We start from the raw sequence: 17,404 nt of genomic DNA, 5'->3' as shown, positions 1-17,404 counted from the left end.
CTTATATGAAATGAGCTTTTGACACCTGCAATAAACTGATGTGACAATATATAGGAAGCTTAGGGCTGTGTGTTCTCTTGTAAGGTAGATTAATTTTAAAGGAGCAGGAATAGTTTGAGCAGTTGCATTCTTCCATAACGGAAAAGGGCACAAAATTTAGGGTTAAAGTAGTACAGGTTTGCAGCTTCAAATATGACTTTTCACATTGTTCAATAAATGAGAAAATTCATTTGACAGTTAAAACAGTTAACATTTATTGTATATGTTTAATGTCTGCATTTAAAGAAAGTCTGTGCTCTATATTAAACTGTTGAAGTAAAAATTCTTCCTAATAAGTCTACCTACTTCTTCCTTTATAATCAGAAAAAATTCTACTGTGCCCTCTTTAAATTGCTTTTATTTTGTCACTAGAACATGACATCCTATGACTTTATGTCTTAGCCCTGCTAAGTGAGCTCCTAGTGTCCTGTTAGAGCTCATAATCCAGTAGAATGTAAAGAGAAAAAGATGACAAAAAGATGACAAGCACACCATTCTCTGCTCCGGACAACAGCTACATCTTGCCTAAGGAACAAGAAAGGTTTCCTTGCTGACAGATGCATTATTCAGTAAATCTCTTATATATTTTTTAAGGTGATACTGTATACAGTGGAGTATCATCCATGGGTGCAAGATGTTCACTGCACACGGGCCCTGGTGGGGCACAGTGCACCCATCGTGGATGATCTGTTCCTGGTTGCCACCTCCTTTAGCAGGTGAAATTTGATAGATGGTATCAGGGGCGGACTGACCATTTGAGCACTCGGGCACTGCCCGAGGCCAGTAGGGGCCCCCATAAAATTCCCATGGTACCTTTTATAGGGTTTTTTGGGTGTGCTTTGAGTGTGGGCAACGACACAGGGGCCCCATGATCCCCAATTGCCCGGGGGCCCCATGGGTTGTCAGTCCTCCCCTGGTTGGTAGTGATCTATGCAGTGGTGGGGTCAGTTACAAGCGCTGATCTCCTAGTATGGATTTCTATGAAGCAGCTGAAATCCACTTCTCCTCCTCTCCCTCCCGCAGATTTAATCTATTTAATTGAAATCCATACAGGGAGATCAGTGCTTGTAACTGCCGTCACCGCCACACTGATCACCACCGACTGTCCATCAGATTTATATTCTTATGTGGGTCCCCCTGTGGGCTCCCTGTGGCCACTCCCTCATCCCCCCGCAGGGCTGCTGACTCCCCTTTCTCCTCTCTCGCAGGTTGCTGCGGGAGATCTGTCAGGATGAAGAGAGGCGGAAAGGGCTAGTAAATGTCATTTACTGACCCCTTCCTTTTCTAAATGAGTCAGTGATCGGTAAAAAAATAAAAATAAAAAACTACTGTCACCACCCACTGCTCTACTGCCAATCCACACTACCCTACTGACATTGTTCACTGCCCCTCGAGAAGCAATAATAGAAAATAAAGTAATAAAAACAAAATACTGACACCATCCATTGCCCTACTGACCCTGCCTGCTGCTCCCACCCCAAAAGCATTGTGGAAAAATAAGAAAAAAATTAACTGTAAAAAATAATAAAGAGAATAAAATTGTGAAAAATAATAAAAAGTAAAATAATGAAAGTAAAAGCTACTGACACCATCCACTGCTCTAATGACACCATCCACTGCACTAATGACACTGTTCACTGCCCCCCCCAAAATTATTGTGAAAAAAAATTGTAAAAAATAATTTAAAAACAAAATTGTTAAAAAAAAAATTAAAAATACTAAAATACTAATTTTTTTTTATGACACTGTCCATTGCTCTACTGACACTATCCACTGCCCTACTGACACCATCCATCACCATACACTCCCCACCTATCTGCTGCACATACTACCACCACCGTACACTCCACTCTTTACATTACTTATTTAACATTAGCACATTCTGCACTGTGTAAGTCACTTCAGACTCTTTAACCAACCCCCTTTAAGCCATGTCCAATATTTGCCACACTTTACACCATGCAAACTTTTCACAGCAGCATTTTTATTTTTAATACAGCTACTTTTTTTTAAGTTTACTTGTTTTAAATAATTTAGATTAACTTTCTATATGCTATAATAAACAATTGAAATAACTATATAAGGTATGTTTGATTTTTAATTCACACTACAATACATAAGAGGCTAATTAAATATATTCCAGCATGTTTATGTTTAAATCAAAAAGTGTTTTTGGTTCAAATAACTGTTGTTAAAGTGATTATAAACCCTCACCTTGTAAAAAAAAACCATTCAGTTTAAGGTATGTGCATGTATGCATATCTGTGTGTACGTGTGCCTGTATGTATGATTATAAAGCAAGATTATTGGCAATTACATTTGAATTATTAATTGTACAACTTTATAGTTATGGAGAAGGGGTGAGATTAAAACAATTTGTAGTTCTTCCCACTCCTTTTCGGATATGTAAACTAAAAAAAATTTTTTAGCTGTTCATCTTCTCTTGTAACTAGTTGTTTTTGGACAACTAGTTTACTACTGATTGTACATTTTTTATGTTTTTTATTTTTAAATGTTTGAAATAAACTAAACTACAAATAAAAGGCAAAACATTTGTGTATAGATTAAAACATAAATAAAACATTATAAATACCTTCTTTCTCATTTTTATACGTGATCATATATCCTCTGTTCTCAGTTGCATAAGAGCTAGGGGAGTACACTGATCTTCCCAGTAAATGGCTGTGCAGGGGGCATGTCAGAACAAGTATGATCGTTGCAGGAGAGCAGGCTGATTTCCCAGTACACCTAGAGAACTGACCACAATGTGCTCTCCTGTTTGGTGTGGTCAATTTTTAATAGGAAAGCAAATGGACTGGCAGGGACACTAGGGATTTCACACAAAGGAGGCAAAAATTTACTACATAATGCGAGAAAAACCTTGTTTTGTTTCAAGAGAGGTGTTGTACCTCCAAACCAGAGTGGTGAGCCCTCCATCTTTTCTCTTCCAATCAGCCTAACCTAACCCAATGGCTTTCCAAATCTATGCTTGTGTGAGAAACACTTACAGTATCTCTTTCTAAGCCTTGTGGATTTTGATTTGCACATGCCTATGTCTTCCCCTTGTTAATGGCCTTGAAAGACACTCATACTGTACAGGGAGATAGCAGTTGGTGGAACTCAAGTGAGGGAAAGTTAGAGAAAGTCAATCCAAGGTCAAAAGTCAAACTAAATTACTCTATATAGGGGCAGCTTCAACAATAACGTAATAACAAGAAACTTGTGATTTTTTGCTGTTAGGCAGAACATGTACTTTTCAAGGTTTAAAGCCCAAGTGGGGGCTGGAAAAAATACTTTTGCAGTAGGGCCCTCCACACTGCATGGGTAAATGCTCACTAAGGAAGAGACTGTATTATTTACCTTATCTCTTGCTCTGGCAGGCTCCAGCAAGCTTCATTGCTCTCTTCTTCCTTACATTCTGGGCTATGGGCAGTCCCTCACTGCTATCACATACAATCCATGACTATTAGTCTTGTAATTTATAAGGAGAAGGCAAATGCTGACCCTAACAGTGAATGTTTCACAGAAGATTTTGGGGGGGGGGGGGACTAATCACACAGACGGAGGGAGGCAGCTGGAGCAAAGTATAAAGTATGCATTACTCCTTATTCCTCTGCCTTGCCTGGATGAGTTTCCTCCCACATTACAAAGACATTTTGGTAGGTTGATTAGCTCCTGTCTAACAATTTCCCTTAGTATGTGTATGTATGCATGTGAGATAGACTGTGTGAGTGCAGGTACTAATGTGAATGTACAATGTGTAACATGTAAAAATGGTGCTAAATAAATACCTGTAATAAACAAATATGCATATTTACCGCCTAGACTTTAAGTGGAAAATAAATTTCTTGCATTTTTGACCTATTTATTAAAAGCTACACTTTCACTTCGGGTAGAGGCATCCAAAAGTAATCAGAAGGTCTTTAATGAATTAATGTTGCTGTGAAATAATTGACCTGACAATTCAGTGCGTCTACTCCCAGCCACATCACACAAACTACTTTCTCTATTGTATGCGTGTTTTGTCATCTTCTATGAAAATTTAATGGTTTCATAATCTGTTTATTATATTTACCGCTGAGCCACGAATACCAGGTGCTCCAGTACTTCCTTGAGGTCCAGGAGATCCAGGTGGTCCTATAAGGCCAGGAGAACCTGCAACACCAGGACCACCCTAGAACCAAAAACATTCAAATTTTATTAGACACAATTCTAACCAGCAATTCGCTGAATAACATAATTTAAATATTGTATGCAAATTACTTACAGTAGGTCCTTTAGCACCACCCGTGCCATCAGTTCCTGGGGCACCCTGCAAACATATGCTTTAGTTAGAATTTTGCCTGCAATAAGATTTTCTGCCTGTTTAAATGAAACATATAGTATGCAGTCTTTGTTCAACAAAGGGAGTTTTTTTTTCATTGTTACTATAGCATTTAATTCAAGCTAAGGCAGCTTAATATTCAAGGTCCTGTTTAATTACAATCTGTTACATACTTAAAAAAAGACTTACAGAAAGGCCTGATGAACCAGCTGGTCCTTGTGATCCAGTTTCCCCTCTTGATCCTTGGGGTCCTTCAGGGCCTCGTGCTCCTGTTGGTCCAGCTTCACCCTTGAATCAAAATTTTAAAAAAGACATATATACCTGAAAATGTTGTATTTAGTCTTACAAAAAGAAGGATGAAGGTCATATTTAGTCACCCTGCAAAACTACTATTACATAAAAGTGGAGGTGATTGACTACACTGACTGGATGCCTTTGTACCTTGTGGTTAATGCACTTTTTGTTGACCATTCTTATGCTCAAGGTATAACATTATGTCACATTTTATCTGTAGGTTTATATTGCTACTTGTCATTCAATGAATGCCAGATGCTGTAAATAAAGAATTTGTAAAAAAGTGAAGGTAAGACAATGAAAATGGAGGTTGTTTGTACAATATCTATCTAGCTGAATGTTTATTTCTGTTAATTCATTCAGGATTTAATGTATAAATGCAACATGGGGTTGTTTCTTCTCTACAGCTATTAGGTGTCTTCAGTTGAGCTCTCTATAGTGAGTATTGGCAGATGTTCACATTTACAATTGTTAAAGCACATTAGGAACCTCTCATATCTCATGCTTTACTTTTTTGCAAAGTCTGCATTCCACCTTCCCCATCCTGCCTTTTGGAAATTTGGTTCCTATGTTTAACTGGTCTCACTGTTTCGTGTTTAGCTTTGGTCTTTTAGTTCTGTATGTTATTCTTGAAAGTGTATGTGCTCCCAAACATCATGCTTTCTTGCTTATTTTCAGAACCCATACGTCCTATGTGTCTAACTGTCCTGTCCTCCAACCACTAGGGTATATCTTTTGTGTTCTCTATTTTAGGACTATCAAGCTTTAATTTAGATGTTTATATGTTTTATGACCTCCACCTGTTGCACAATGTCTTTTTTTTGCCAGGTGCCTTCAATTGCTCAGTAGAGGTGTGACTTCATCATGTTGTGAGTATTTTGAACATTTGTGTAGGGCTGAGCATATGCTACCTGAGGAGTCAGCTGCAATAAGACCAAGTGTACACTGAGACGGTAGTTACTGAAATTTTCTGACTAACCTCTGGCTCTCAAACATAAGACTGATAAATAAAAGTTTTCAAGCAGTGCTATATGGTGCATCACACCTGATCACCAGCTGCAATAAGTAAATCTGTGTGATAGCGAAACAAGCATCAACCTCTGTAAGTATGGTTCAGATCCTTTCAGAAAAGCAAATCCATTTCAGAGCAGCTAATGCATGAGAAAGGACTGGACATCATAGTGCTCTGATTCATTTGCAGAATACTAATTTTTTTTAGGAACGTAGAGGTGGCCGATCCATGTAATAAACACTAAATGGAATATTTGTTAGTTTTCTCTACAACAAAGGTCTTAAGTGAAGTTCTAGTCTATGAGCATTTCCAGAAACATCTTCCTTAAAAAAAAATCATGAGCTATCCTTAGGGCATTTCACATTATTTCTGTTCAATCTGCCAAATGTTTTCCATTCTAGTTGTTTTAAAGGCTTTTGGGAATTTTCTATAGCCAAAGATGCATGAGAAACTAACAGATTACATGCTTCTTAAAGTAATGAAAACTTGTATTGTTTAAAACAGTCTGCGATTCATTATCTTGTGGCAAATAAATAACAAGACACTGCCAACTGTAACATTTTCAGCTGCAGCTGTCTGCACGCTGGTGAGTAAGTAGCACCTGTGGACCTCAAATGATTAACTTTTTGTGGTCAGCTTTTGTCACGTGGTTGTGTGCCAAACCCATAGAGCATCAAACATTCAAAAATTATAGGCTGCCATGTAATGTATGCTAATATACCAGAGAACTTTAAGATAATTTATGTTCTATTATAAGTGAAACTATGAACAAACAGAAAAATTACAAAGTGTGCAATGCTACATTAAACTCTCACCGGCCATTTTATTAGGTACATCTTGCTAGTACCGGGTTGGACTCCTTTTGCCTTCAGAACTGCCTTAATTCTTCGTGGCATAGATTCAACAAGGTATTGGAAACATTCCTCAGAGATTTTGGCCCAAATTGACATAATAGCATCACACTGTCCTGCAGATTTGTCGGTGGTACATCCATGAAATGTTGATACAAGGCAGGATGGATCCATGCTTTCATGTTGATTACACCAAGTTCTGACCCTACCATCTGAATGTTGCAGCTGAAATCGAGACTCATCACACCAGATAACGTTTTTCCAATCTTCTGTTATCCAATTTTGGTGAGCCTGTGCTAACTGCAGCCTCTGTTTCCTGTTCTTAGCTGACAGGAGTGGCACCTGGAGTGGTCTTCTGCTGCTGTAGCCCATCTGCTTCATGGTTCGATGTGTTGTGCATTCAGAGATGGTATTCTGCATACCTTGGTGGTAATGAGTGGCTATTTTACTTACTGTTGCCTTTCTATCATCTCAAACTAGTATGCTCATTCTCCTTAGACCTCTGACATCAACAAAGTATTTTCGTCCATACAACTGCCGCATACTGGATATTTTCTTTTTTTCAGGACATTTTCGGTAAACCCTAGAGATGGTTGTGCATGAAAATCCCAGCAGATCAACAGTTTTTGAAATACTCAGACCAGCCCGTCTGGCATCAACAACCATGCCACATTCAAAGTCACTTAAATCCTCTTTCTTCCCCATTCTGATGCTCAGTTTGAACTTCAGGAAATCGTCTTCCCCACGTTTATTATATGCCTAAATGCACTGAGTTGCTGCCATGTGACTGGCTGATTAGCAATTTGTGTTACCAAGCAATTGAACAAGTATATCTAATAAAGTGGCTGGTGAGTGTATTTTCATACCTTGAAAAGGTTTTATGACAGCCTTACTGTTCTTTATGTGTTCTGTGTTTTTTAATTAAAATGCAAGATCAGTGAACACTTTATGCACATTTAAATTATATACTAAACCATATAAAAGAGAAAGTCACTAAAGTTGTAGGCCTCTCACTATATTATAAACCTACTAAGTATAGCTGAAACCCACAGATTTAAGATTCCTTAAAAAGCACTAAGGTAAGTATTTCAGGATAAAACCATGCCGAAAGAGAGAAAAACTTCCATCATATTTTTACTGTGCACATAAAACTAGAAACACCTCCAAGGAATGTAAAAAAGAAATGTAACAATGTAAACAGTTGATGCTATCTAGGAAACCTGCAAAATATTGCAAATCAGCTTGTGAGTAGATCTGCATTCTCTTTTCACATATTTCTGTGTTGCCCTTTTTCTCTCTGTCTGATTGGACCGGAAGGTCTGTTTGGTGGGAAGAGTTAGGAATATTTGACATGCAAACTTGCTGGACTCAGTAATTGCGGTTTCCAGAATCCTAGATTACTGATCATACAATAATGTTAAGAGGCTAGGTGGCCTCATACAATACTGTTCTGTCTAATCAAAATGTGTAAGCTCTGAGCAGGTAGGTTACATTCTCTTTATGTCTTTGTTAGGTTTAAAATGGACCTGTACATTGGAAGCACTTTGTAAACCAACAGAAACTCTTTATTATTGTTACCATAATGTAGAAGAACATACCTGCAGTGTTGCTAAAAAGCTTATCTAAGTATTCCTATAGTTTCAGACTTCCAGAGTTTCAAAAGAGTGACCTTAACTCAGAACTCACCATTGTCAATTGAAGTTGGGGGGATGTCTAACCTTATGCACAACACAATTTTCAGAAAGTAAATATTTTCTAAGGATATTGTGTTCCTAAACCTAATGTTTTTGAATCAGATTTACAGTTAGCTAACAACATACAATCTTATAAGTTCCCTTTACATTTCAAATTTGACAATACTGTATGTTTTTAGATAGGTAAATGCCAAATTAATCTATATTAACAAGCAATATATTTGTGTTTTTGTCCAAACGAGATATCAAATGACCTAGGTATCAAATGATACTAGCAGTGGTTAACTCTATAATACAAAGGGCCTCAAATGCAGCGCTAATGTCACCAAAGGACTGAACACAATATTAACTGAATGTTTTGCTATAGAAAGCTGTCAGACAGTAAATATTCAACAGGAGATGGTCAAAGACTATGGGCAGGCTACTAGAGAGAGGCAGAGACCACAAGCTTGCCATAGGAGTTGTTAGAGACTTTGGAAACACTTTAGAAGGCATCCAAAGTCTAAGGACACATTTAAGATAAAAGTTATAGACTAAAAAAAAAATTACACGAAACTACAAGAAATCCGTCCTTTTACTCCTTTACAAATTTTTGATTCTAACTGTGTGCTCCCTACAGACCAATAAAAATTACTACCAAATTTGATATTTTCTTTAGGAACATCCAAAACTTAAAGTGGTTGTAAAAGCTGAAGGTTTTTACCTTCATGCATTCTATGCATGAAAGTAAAAAAACCTCTGTGTGCAGCAGTGTCCCCAGTTCCCTCAATACTTACCTAAGCCCCATCACGATCCAGCGATGTGAATGACCGCCTTGGCTGTCTTGGGTCTCTGCCTGTTCATTGGCTGAGACAGCAAGCGGGAGCCATTGGCAGCTCCCGCTGCTGTCAATTACAGCCATTCAGCCAATGAGGCGAGAGAAGGGGTGGGGCCAAGCCACAGCTCCATGTGTGAATGGACACGCGGAGCAGCAGGTGCCTCCGTAGCAAGTTCCTTGCTGTGGGGGCACCCGACAGACAGGAAGAGCAAGGAGAGCATGCAGGGGACCCAAGAAGAGGAGGATCCAGGATGCTCTGTGCAAAACCACTGTACACGTATACGGTAGGTGTTGTTTGCCAAAAAAAATGAACCTTTAGAATTGCTTTAACCAGTTCCGCGCCGCTCTATAGCAGAAAAACTGCTATAGGGCGGCACGGGTGTGCAAAATCATGTGTATACAGTATACATGATTGTTTATTTCAGATATCTGATTCAATATAGTTCTATTCTGAAGAATCTTCATATCTTCATATAGGTGAATTCCACACAAATATGATGTTTGTTTTACAATTACATTTTTGGTATATCACAGCTCTGAGGTATTGTCTGTAATGTATGAAAAATAACTCAGTAATCCAACTGCACTATAGAGATACTTTTTTTTGTTTTTTTAATAAAGACAAAAACTGGAGCCTCCAAAAGATAAAAGAACAAAATAAGTAATTTAAATTTGCATGTATGTGGCCTGGACTACAGTGCTACATTATTATTATTATACAGTATTTATAAAGCGCCAACAGTTCGCTCAGCGCTGTACATTACAAAGGGGGACAGAACATGCAACAGTACAGTAACAATACAATGCAAAACACAGGGGTTCGAGGGCCCATAGTTGTTGTTACTACAGTAACTGCTGCCATTGTTTCAGAATGTGTCATAAATGTGTATATAATTACATATTCACATATTCACTAAATACTAATCTCTAGAGTTACTCTGCTTAAGTTTGATAAGTTTTAATAGGAGGGTGAGAAATAGCTTACACAACACCTGTTTCTGAAGTGTGGTCCTAGTAGATTGTAGTACTATAGTAGATAAGAGATGACTAATTTTGCAATATATACAGTCAGGTCCATAAATATTGGGACATCGACACAATTCTAACATTTTTGGCTCTATACACCACCACAATGGAATTGAAATGAAAGGAACAAGGTATGCTTTAACTGCAGACTGTCAGCTTTAATTTGAGGGTATTTACATCCAAATCAGGTGAACGGTGTAGGAATTACAACAGTTTGCATATGTGCCTCCCACTTGTTAAGGGACCAAAAGTAATGGGACAATTGGGTTCTCAGCTGTTCCATGGCCAGATGTGTGTTATTCCCTCATTATCCCAATTACAATGAGCAGATAAAAGGTCCAGAGTTAATTTCAAATGTGTTATTTGCATTTGGAATCTGTTGCTGTCAACTCTCAACATGAGATCCAAAGAGCCGTCACTATCAGTGAAGCAAGCCATCATTAGGCTGATAAAACAAAACAAACTCATCAGAGAGATAGCAGAAACATTAGGCGTGGCCAAAACAACTGTTTGGAACGTTCTTAAAAAGAAGGAACGCACCGGTGAGCTCAGCAACACCAAAAGACCCGGAAGACCGCGGAAAACAACTGTGGTGGATGACTGAAGAATTCTTTTCTTGGTGAAGAAAACACCCTTCATAACAGTTGGCCAGATCAAGAACACTCTCCAGGAGGTAGGTGTATGTGTGTCAAAGTCAGCAATCAAGAGAAGACTTCACCAGAGTGAATACAGAGGGTTCACCACAAGATGTAAACCATTGGTGAGCCTCAAAAACAGGAAGGCCAGATTAGAGTTTGCCAAACGACATCTAAAAAAGCCTTCACAGTTCTGGAACAACATCCTATGGACAGATGAGACCAAGATCAACTTGTACCAGAGTGATGGGAAGAGAAGAGTATGGAGAAGGAAAGGAACTCCTCATGATCCTAAGCATACCACCTCATCAGTGAAGCATGGTGGTGGTAGTGTCATGGCGTGAGCATGTATGGCTGCCAATGGAACTGCTTCTCTTGTATTTATTGATGATGTGACTGCTGACAAAAGCAGCAGGATGAATTCTGAAGTGTTTCGGGAATATTATCTGCTCATATTCAGCCAAATGCTTCAGAACTCATTGGACACCGCTTCACAGTGCAGATGGACAGTGACCCAAAGCATACTGCAAAAGCAACCAAATAATTTTTTAAGGGAAAGAAGTGGAATGTTATGCAATGGCCAAGTCAATCACCTGACCTGAATCTGATTGAGCATGCATTTCACTTGCTGAAGACAAAACTGAAGGGAAAATGCCCCATGAACAAGCAGGAACTGAAGACAGTTGCAGTAGAGGCCTGGCAGAGCATCACCAGGGATGAAACCCAGCGTCTGGTGATGTCTATGCGTTCCAGACTTCAGGCTGTAATTGACTGCAAAGGATTTGCAATAAAGTATTAAAAAGTGAAAGTTTGATTTATGATTATTATTCTGTCCCATTACTTTTGATCCCTTAACAAGTGGGAGGCACATATGCAAACTGTTGTAATTCCTACACCATTCACCTGATTTGGATGTAAATACCCTCAAATTAAAGCTGACAGTCTGCAGTTAAAGCACATCTTGTTTGTTTCATTTCAAATCCATTGTGGTGGTGTATAGAGCCAAAAATGTTAGACTTGTGTCGATGTCCCAATATTTATGGGCCTGACTGTACATATAGTATATGCAAAGCATTGATTTTTTTGGTAACTGACTGATCTGATTTAACTAACTGGAGCAAAGCGAGTGAGGTGTAAGTATGACTATTTTTGCACTTCAAATTTTCTAGTTAACATATATTACCACTGGATGAATAATGTAAAAAATATTATTACCTTCATACCGGGGATGCCAGGAAATCCTGCAGCGCCATTTAAGCCTATGGGGCCCTGATGGACAAAACAGAAAATGCATTTGTTTTCTGAGGTTTGATAGCCATTTCTTATATTGACATTCATATATCACAGTTATAGTCATATACATTTCAGAAAGAAATGTGGAGCATTAAAAAGATATTTTACCACCGAGACATTTAGTAACTAAAATTCAGATCAGTATATCAATTCATGAATGTGATTTGGCGGATTATGACTTATTTGCAAAAGGTTCCTGTATGGTTAAAGAGGTAGTAAACTTAACAAAAAACTTTTTAAAACATTTTTAAAAAATGTCCCACTGCAGGTTTAAGCCAGAATGTATGCATACATTAGACTAAACTATGGAACGGAACCCTGCAGTGGTGCGTTGTCACTGCCGACAGGGATTCCACTTTCACCCAATTTTCCTTTAGGGTTCGTGGGCTCCGGCTGTTTGAATGGTCAAGCCATGATGATGTCACTCCCACACATCGTGGCACAGAGCTCTGAAAGGACACCATGAGTATGCTGGGCCTTCAGAACGCATGTGCCGGTGACATCATGGGCTGCTGCTCACTTGAATATCTCCTAAATGTGCTTTATTATAACCTTACCTGTATGTAAAATATGTGGGTGGTTGCTACTAAGGGACCCACACCTTCTCCCACACACAGTGAAACGCAGTAGCTGCGGGTGAGTGCCACTAATCCTAATGGCACGCCACCCACACTTGAAATCACACCCACACTGGGAACCGCACTGTACTGTACTGTGTGGACTGAGATTCCAAAAATAGTGCAGAGACTTTTTCCCTGTGTTTCATGAGACACAGCAACCATTCAAATGTATGGGCTGCCATGCCCGCACAAACCGCAGCCTGCACAGCTGCATAGATGTGAACCTAGGCTTTCTGCAGGTCTACCTTCCTGGTGCATATGTTTGAAATATATTTCAGCTCCCCTATCCCTTTTAAAATATACAAACGTGGCTGCACTGGATTCATTTTCAAACAAAAATAATTTGATCATCAATTATGAACATATCTTGATAGATTATTGAAGATGATATCCATTCCAAAAAGTTGAAAATGCAAAATAAAATTGAAACTTACTATAGCTCCAGCTGCTCCAGAAAGCCCATTACCTCCTCTTGCTCCCTGAAATGAAATACAGAATACAGAGCTTTCAAAAAACAGAAATATCTACAGTAAACTAATGCTTATTTACATCTATGTAACCAATTACTAGAGATATATATTTTTGTCTATGTTGTGATATCATTGCTGCATCACTTATTGCCATTGTACAAGGATTTGAAATATTTGCCTTTTTTCTTCAAAACTTTAAATTTATATTAAATATATTTTACCATTTTCAAACTTGCAATATGCAACTTACAGGTACACCTTGAGATCCAATACGTCCTCTTTCACCAGGCATTCCCCTTGGTCCCTTTATGCGTAAAAAGAAAATAATTTGCTTAGAAACAAATTGTATATTGTAAAAAAATTGTAAAAATCTTATAGAAAATTAAATTAAATATTAGTTATCCCAACTAGGGTACCTAAGAAAATATTGGTGATCTTGACTCCAAATTAAAGTTCCCAAACTTATGATTTTTTAGACTCCAAAGCAGAAAGAAGGTCTTCCTAGAGACACTTTGAATAAGTTATATCTATTTTTGAAAATATATTTCAAACACAAAGGTTCATGGAGTAAATGGAGTAATGTAGTGAGAAAATGCTTAAATAATTACTTATACACACTCTCTCCAGTATTATCTGTACATCATTGCTCTTAACCAGTTCCAAATAGTGGACATTGGACCATGCCTACATAAATGTGGTAGCAGGGCCACTTGTAATTTTAACCAGGGGGGCATGTGATAAGGTAAAGTAAACACTTGTAACCCCATAACCTCCAGTGACCTTTGTGACTGGATCACCAAGTATACATTTATTGAGCTGCAGATTTAAAAAGAATAGAATCAACCTTACCATGCTAAAGATTATATGAAGTTTTTAGATATATTTTAATAGGTTGGCTAATTAGTGGTGGAAGGTGGGGCAATTTAGGTTATACAGTTCATATGATAGAATGCAGTGACTGTTCAGCTGACAATCCCCCCACTCCTTTGATTCTTTAGTCAACTTTTGTGGAGTTTGGTGGTGCCAACAGGGCAACCAATGGTTTGAATTTCAGCTGAGCCACTTAGTGAACAAACAGATTTATGGTAACGGAGAGGGGCATGACCATACTTCACGCTTTGAAGTTTCAAATGATATTTTATTTGAATTCGAAAGTTGAACAAAAAGCAGACATGTTAGTCACATACTGTAAGTATTTACTTTTTTAATCAATATATTTGTGCTATAACATGTATTGTATTGTGAGGTTTTTGAAGGTAAGTTTCTATCAGCTTTGTACATCTAGCTCTGCTTTTTAGATTTGGATAGGACTGTTGCTGAACAGAAATTTTGCTTGCCAGAGATAATCAGTAGTAATGAAGACCAGGCTTTGGGTACACCATGCAGGATCTTGTTTTATACCGTTTCAGTGTAGTTTTGCCTGTGTGAATTAGGTCACTGTCATGCCAAATGTGAGATTCTCAGCTAAACCTCATCTCAGATCTCTTGCACACTGAAATAATGTTCATTCTGTAATTGGCCTGAATTTGGTTTTATGTATATTTCCCCCAATTCAGAACAGTTTTCCAATTTGTGACAATAAAAAGCATCCTTGCAACATGATGCCAAGCAACACTATTGCCAAACGTGTTGCCAAATAACACTGCCAAGCTATTTTGTGCTAAGGCCAAAAACCTGTTTTGGCTTAATTAGACAAGAGAACATTACCCTACATTTTTCTTCTGTATGTCTTCTGCTAGTGTTTTAGTAGATTCCTAATATAACTTGATGTAGGAATTATCAGCAATGCCTTTCTTCTTCTCAGTCTTAAAATGGATGGTTTCTCCCTTCTCAGCTTAAGATCTTTGCAGCTTCTTCAGAATTACCATGTACACCTTATTTGTTGCTCTAGCTAATGACCTTTGTACCTAGTAGGTACTATTTTCCAGGCAGAGTTATCATTGTGCCATTTTGGATTTGATGCACACTCAGGATTTTCAAAGTGAGGGCTTTTTAATTAAAGTAACACTGGATGGTGCTTCTCTAGAACTTTATCAAATTTTTGTGTTATTAGTCTTTTCAAAATGTTAATTTCGAGATATGGTATTTAAATCTGGCGTCTTCCAGATAAAGGTGATTTTAATATAATCACACAATACTTCCACTGTGGTTCCACACAGGTGGATTCCATTTAAGTAATTCTGTAACTTCTGAAAGCATTTGGATAAACTAGAATTCATTTGTGGGTTTTACAGCAAAGGGGTGAATGTTTATTCAATTTGAATTTTTCAGTTTTATATTGCAATGCATTTGAAAAACATAATTTTTTCAAGTTTTGCATAGACTAGTGATATAAAATCCCAAATACAGCCATTTTAATTACAAGCTGTAATACTACAAATTTGGAAAAGTCCAGGAGATGAAAATATTTCTGCTAAGTCCTGCAGAGCAAGGAACAGTGCAAACTACCCATATTTATAATATTACTGCTGTTAAATACTTGAATGCAGCTTTAATGAAAAATAAAAAAAAGTTGTCAAATTCACTGGCATTCATACTGGGTGCTTACTTACCGAAGGACCGTTGCCACCCATAGGACCAGTAGGACCAGATTCTCCCTACAAAGAAAGAGTCAAAATGATATAAATATTATAATAATAATAATAATAATTTAGGTTGCAGCCTTAACTATATTTTACATTTTGATTAAATGCTAAAGAAATAAATAATAAAAGAAAACACGACATTCAGGCCTGTAATATTTTACAAACAAATAGGAACTGATTTACTGAAACTGGAGAGTGCAAAATCTGGTGCAACTCTGCATAGAAACTCTGCTGTTTATCCAACCAGCTTCCATTTTCTTTTGTCAAAGCTTACAAGCTGAAGTTAGAAACTGATTGGCCACCATGGAGAGCTGCACCAGATTCTGTACTGTCAAACTGTTGTAAAACAACCCCTTAGTGTACAAAGAAATTATGGCAGTGACTAAATCATGCTAAGCAGTTAAAAAAGAGTGCACAGTAAACATGAACATGTACAGTATGTCAAGATATATTGCATCTCTGCAATACATGCACATTTCACAATGGTGTATTCCATTAAAGGCCCTGCAAGTACAAAAAAATATTTTTTGTTCTGCCAGAAATGTTCTCAGCTCTTAAGTCCTGTTGTGGACAGCCTTTCGTGGACTGGGAGGTGTCTTAACTAATCAAGTTAGCTCCTGCCACTCTCAGATCTGCACAATGTAAAGGCTAATCATTCCGTTGTCCAGGATAAGAAGTGAGGGGCTGAAAGGGCTCTTTCAGTTGACACATGAAGTGTTCAGAGGACACACAGGACAGCTCTGAATTTCTGACAAGATCAAGAAGTTTTTTTTGCACTTATGATACAAATATAGCAAAATTCTTCTAATCGTATATTTAAAGTTATTCTAAATGTTGTAATTAAAATATATACTGTATATAACATGTTATACTTACCTGCTCTGTGAGATGGTTTTGCACAAAGCAGCCCCAATCCTCTTCTTTTTGAGTCCCATGCCACTGGTCCTGGCTCCTCTCCCCTACCTAGTGCCCCCAATGGCAAGCCTCAAGCAGGCAAACATTGTCCATTTTGTCCATTCACACATAGAGTGTGGCTTGGCCCCACCCCCTGCTCTCTTCGCATTGGCTCATTGGCTGTGATTGACAGCAGCAGGAGCCAATGGCTCCCACTACTGTGTGAGCCAATGAGGGGAAGAGACCCAGGAGAGCCGAAGCTCTCATGCACATCATTGGATCAAGGTGGGGGGGGGGCTGAAGGGAAGTTGCACCCAGATGATTTTTTCCTTAATGCATAGAATGCATTAAGGTAAAAAACCTTCTGCCTTTAGAACCACTTTAACTCACCAAAAGGAAGCAATTAAGAGATGTCTATTGTTAGGGTTTACATATATTTTAAGCACAGAGGGGATCACATCACTAAGTGAACCTCTTATTTCAAGTGCAATGACATTACTATAGTATATTCTTTATTGCTTCCTAAGGGTAAAGCAAATGAAATGTGCAAAAATGTTACTGTGTTAATTGGTGATGTGAAGAAATTTGCCCTCCTATTGTATCCTGCTCTTTGCAGCTCATCATACATCTCTGTGCTAATCTGTTAATCGCTTGCCTACCGGGCACTTATACCCCCTTCCTGCCCAGGCCAATTTCCAGCTTTCAGCGCTGTCACACTTTGAATGACGATTGTCATGCAACACTGTACCCATATGAAAATTTTATCATTTTTTTGTGACAGATGGAGCATTATTTTGGTGGTATTTAATCACCTCTGGGTTTTTTATTTTTTCTTAAACAAACCAAAAAC

General features: G+C 38.1%; 1 protein-coding gene across 1 annotated transcript in view; it reads right to left on the bottom strand.

The window, feature by feature from the left end:
• COL5A2 (collagen type V alpha 2 chain) overlaps positions 1 to 17,404 on the bottom strand; it is a 211,045-nt gene that overhangs the window by 47,587 nt on the left and 146,054 nt on the right. Inside the window, exons 15-21 of the mRNA XM_089670000.1 lie at positions 15,628 to 15,672; positions 13,326 to 13,379; positions 13,040 to 13,084; positions 11,908 to 11,961; positions 4,553 to 4,651; positions 4,307 to 4,351; positions 4,115 to 4,213 (exon numbers count right to left, since the gene is read on the bottom strand). Of these exons, the coding sequence (XP_089526126.1) occupies positions 4,115 to 4,213; positions 4,307 to 4,351; positions 4,553 to 4,651; positions 11,908 to 11,961; positions 13,040 to 13,084; positions 13,326 to 13,379; positions 15,628 to 15,672 (441 nt within the window). The remainder of the gene's footprint in view (positions 1 to 4,114; positions 4,214 to 4,306; positions 4,352 to 4,552; positions 4,652 to 11,907; positions 11,962 to 13,039; positions 13,085 to 13,325; positions 13,380 to 15,627; positions 15,673 to 17,404) is intronic.

This window comes from Staurois parvus, unplaced genomic scaffold (genome assembly GCF_062004578.1).
Source record: "Staurois parvus isolate SC_StPar_1 unplaced genomic scaffold, SC_StPar_1.0 ptg000011l, whole genome shotgun sequence".
Lineage (NCBI taxonomy): Eukaryota > Metazoa > Chordata > Amphibia > Anura > Ranidae > Staurois > Staurois parvus.
The sequence above is the reverse complement of the archived record's forward strand: the minus strand, read 5'-3'. Positions and strand labels throughout refer to the sequence as shown.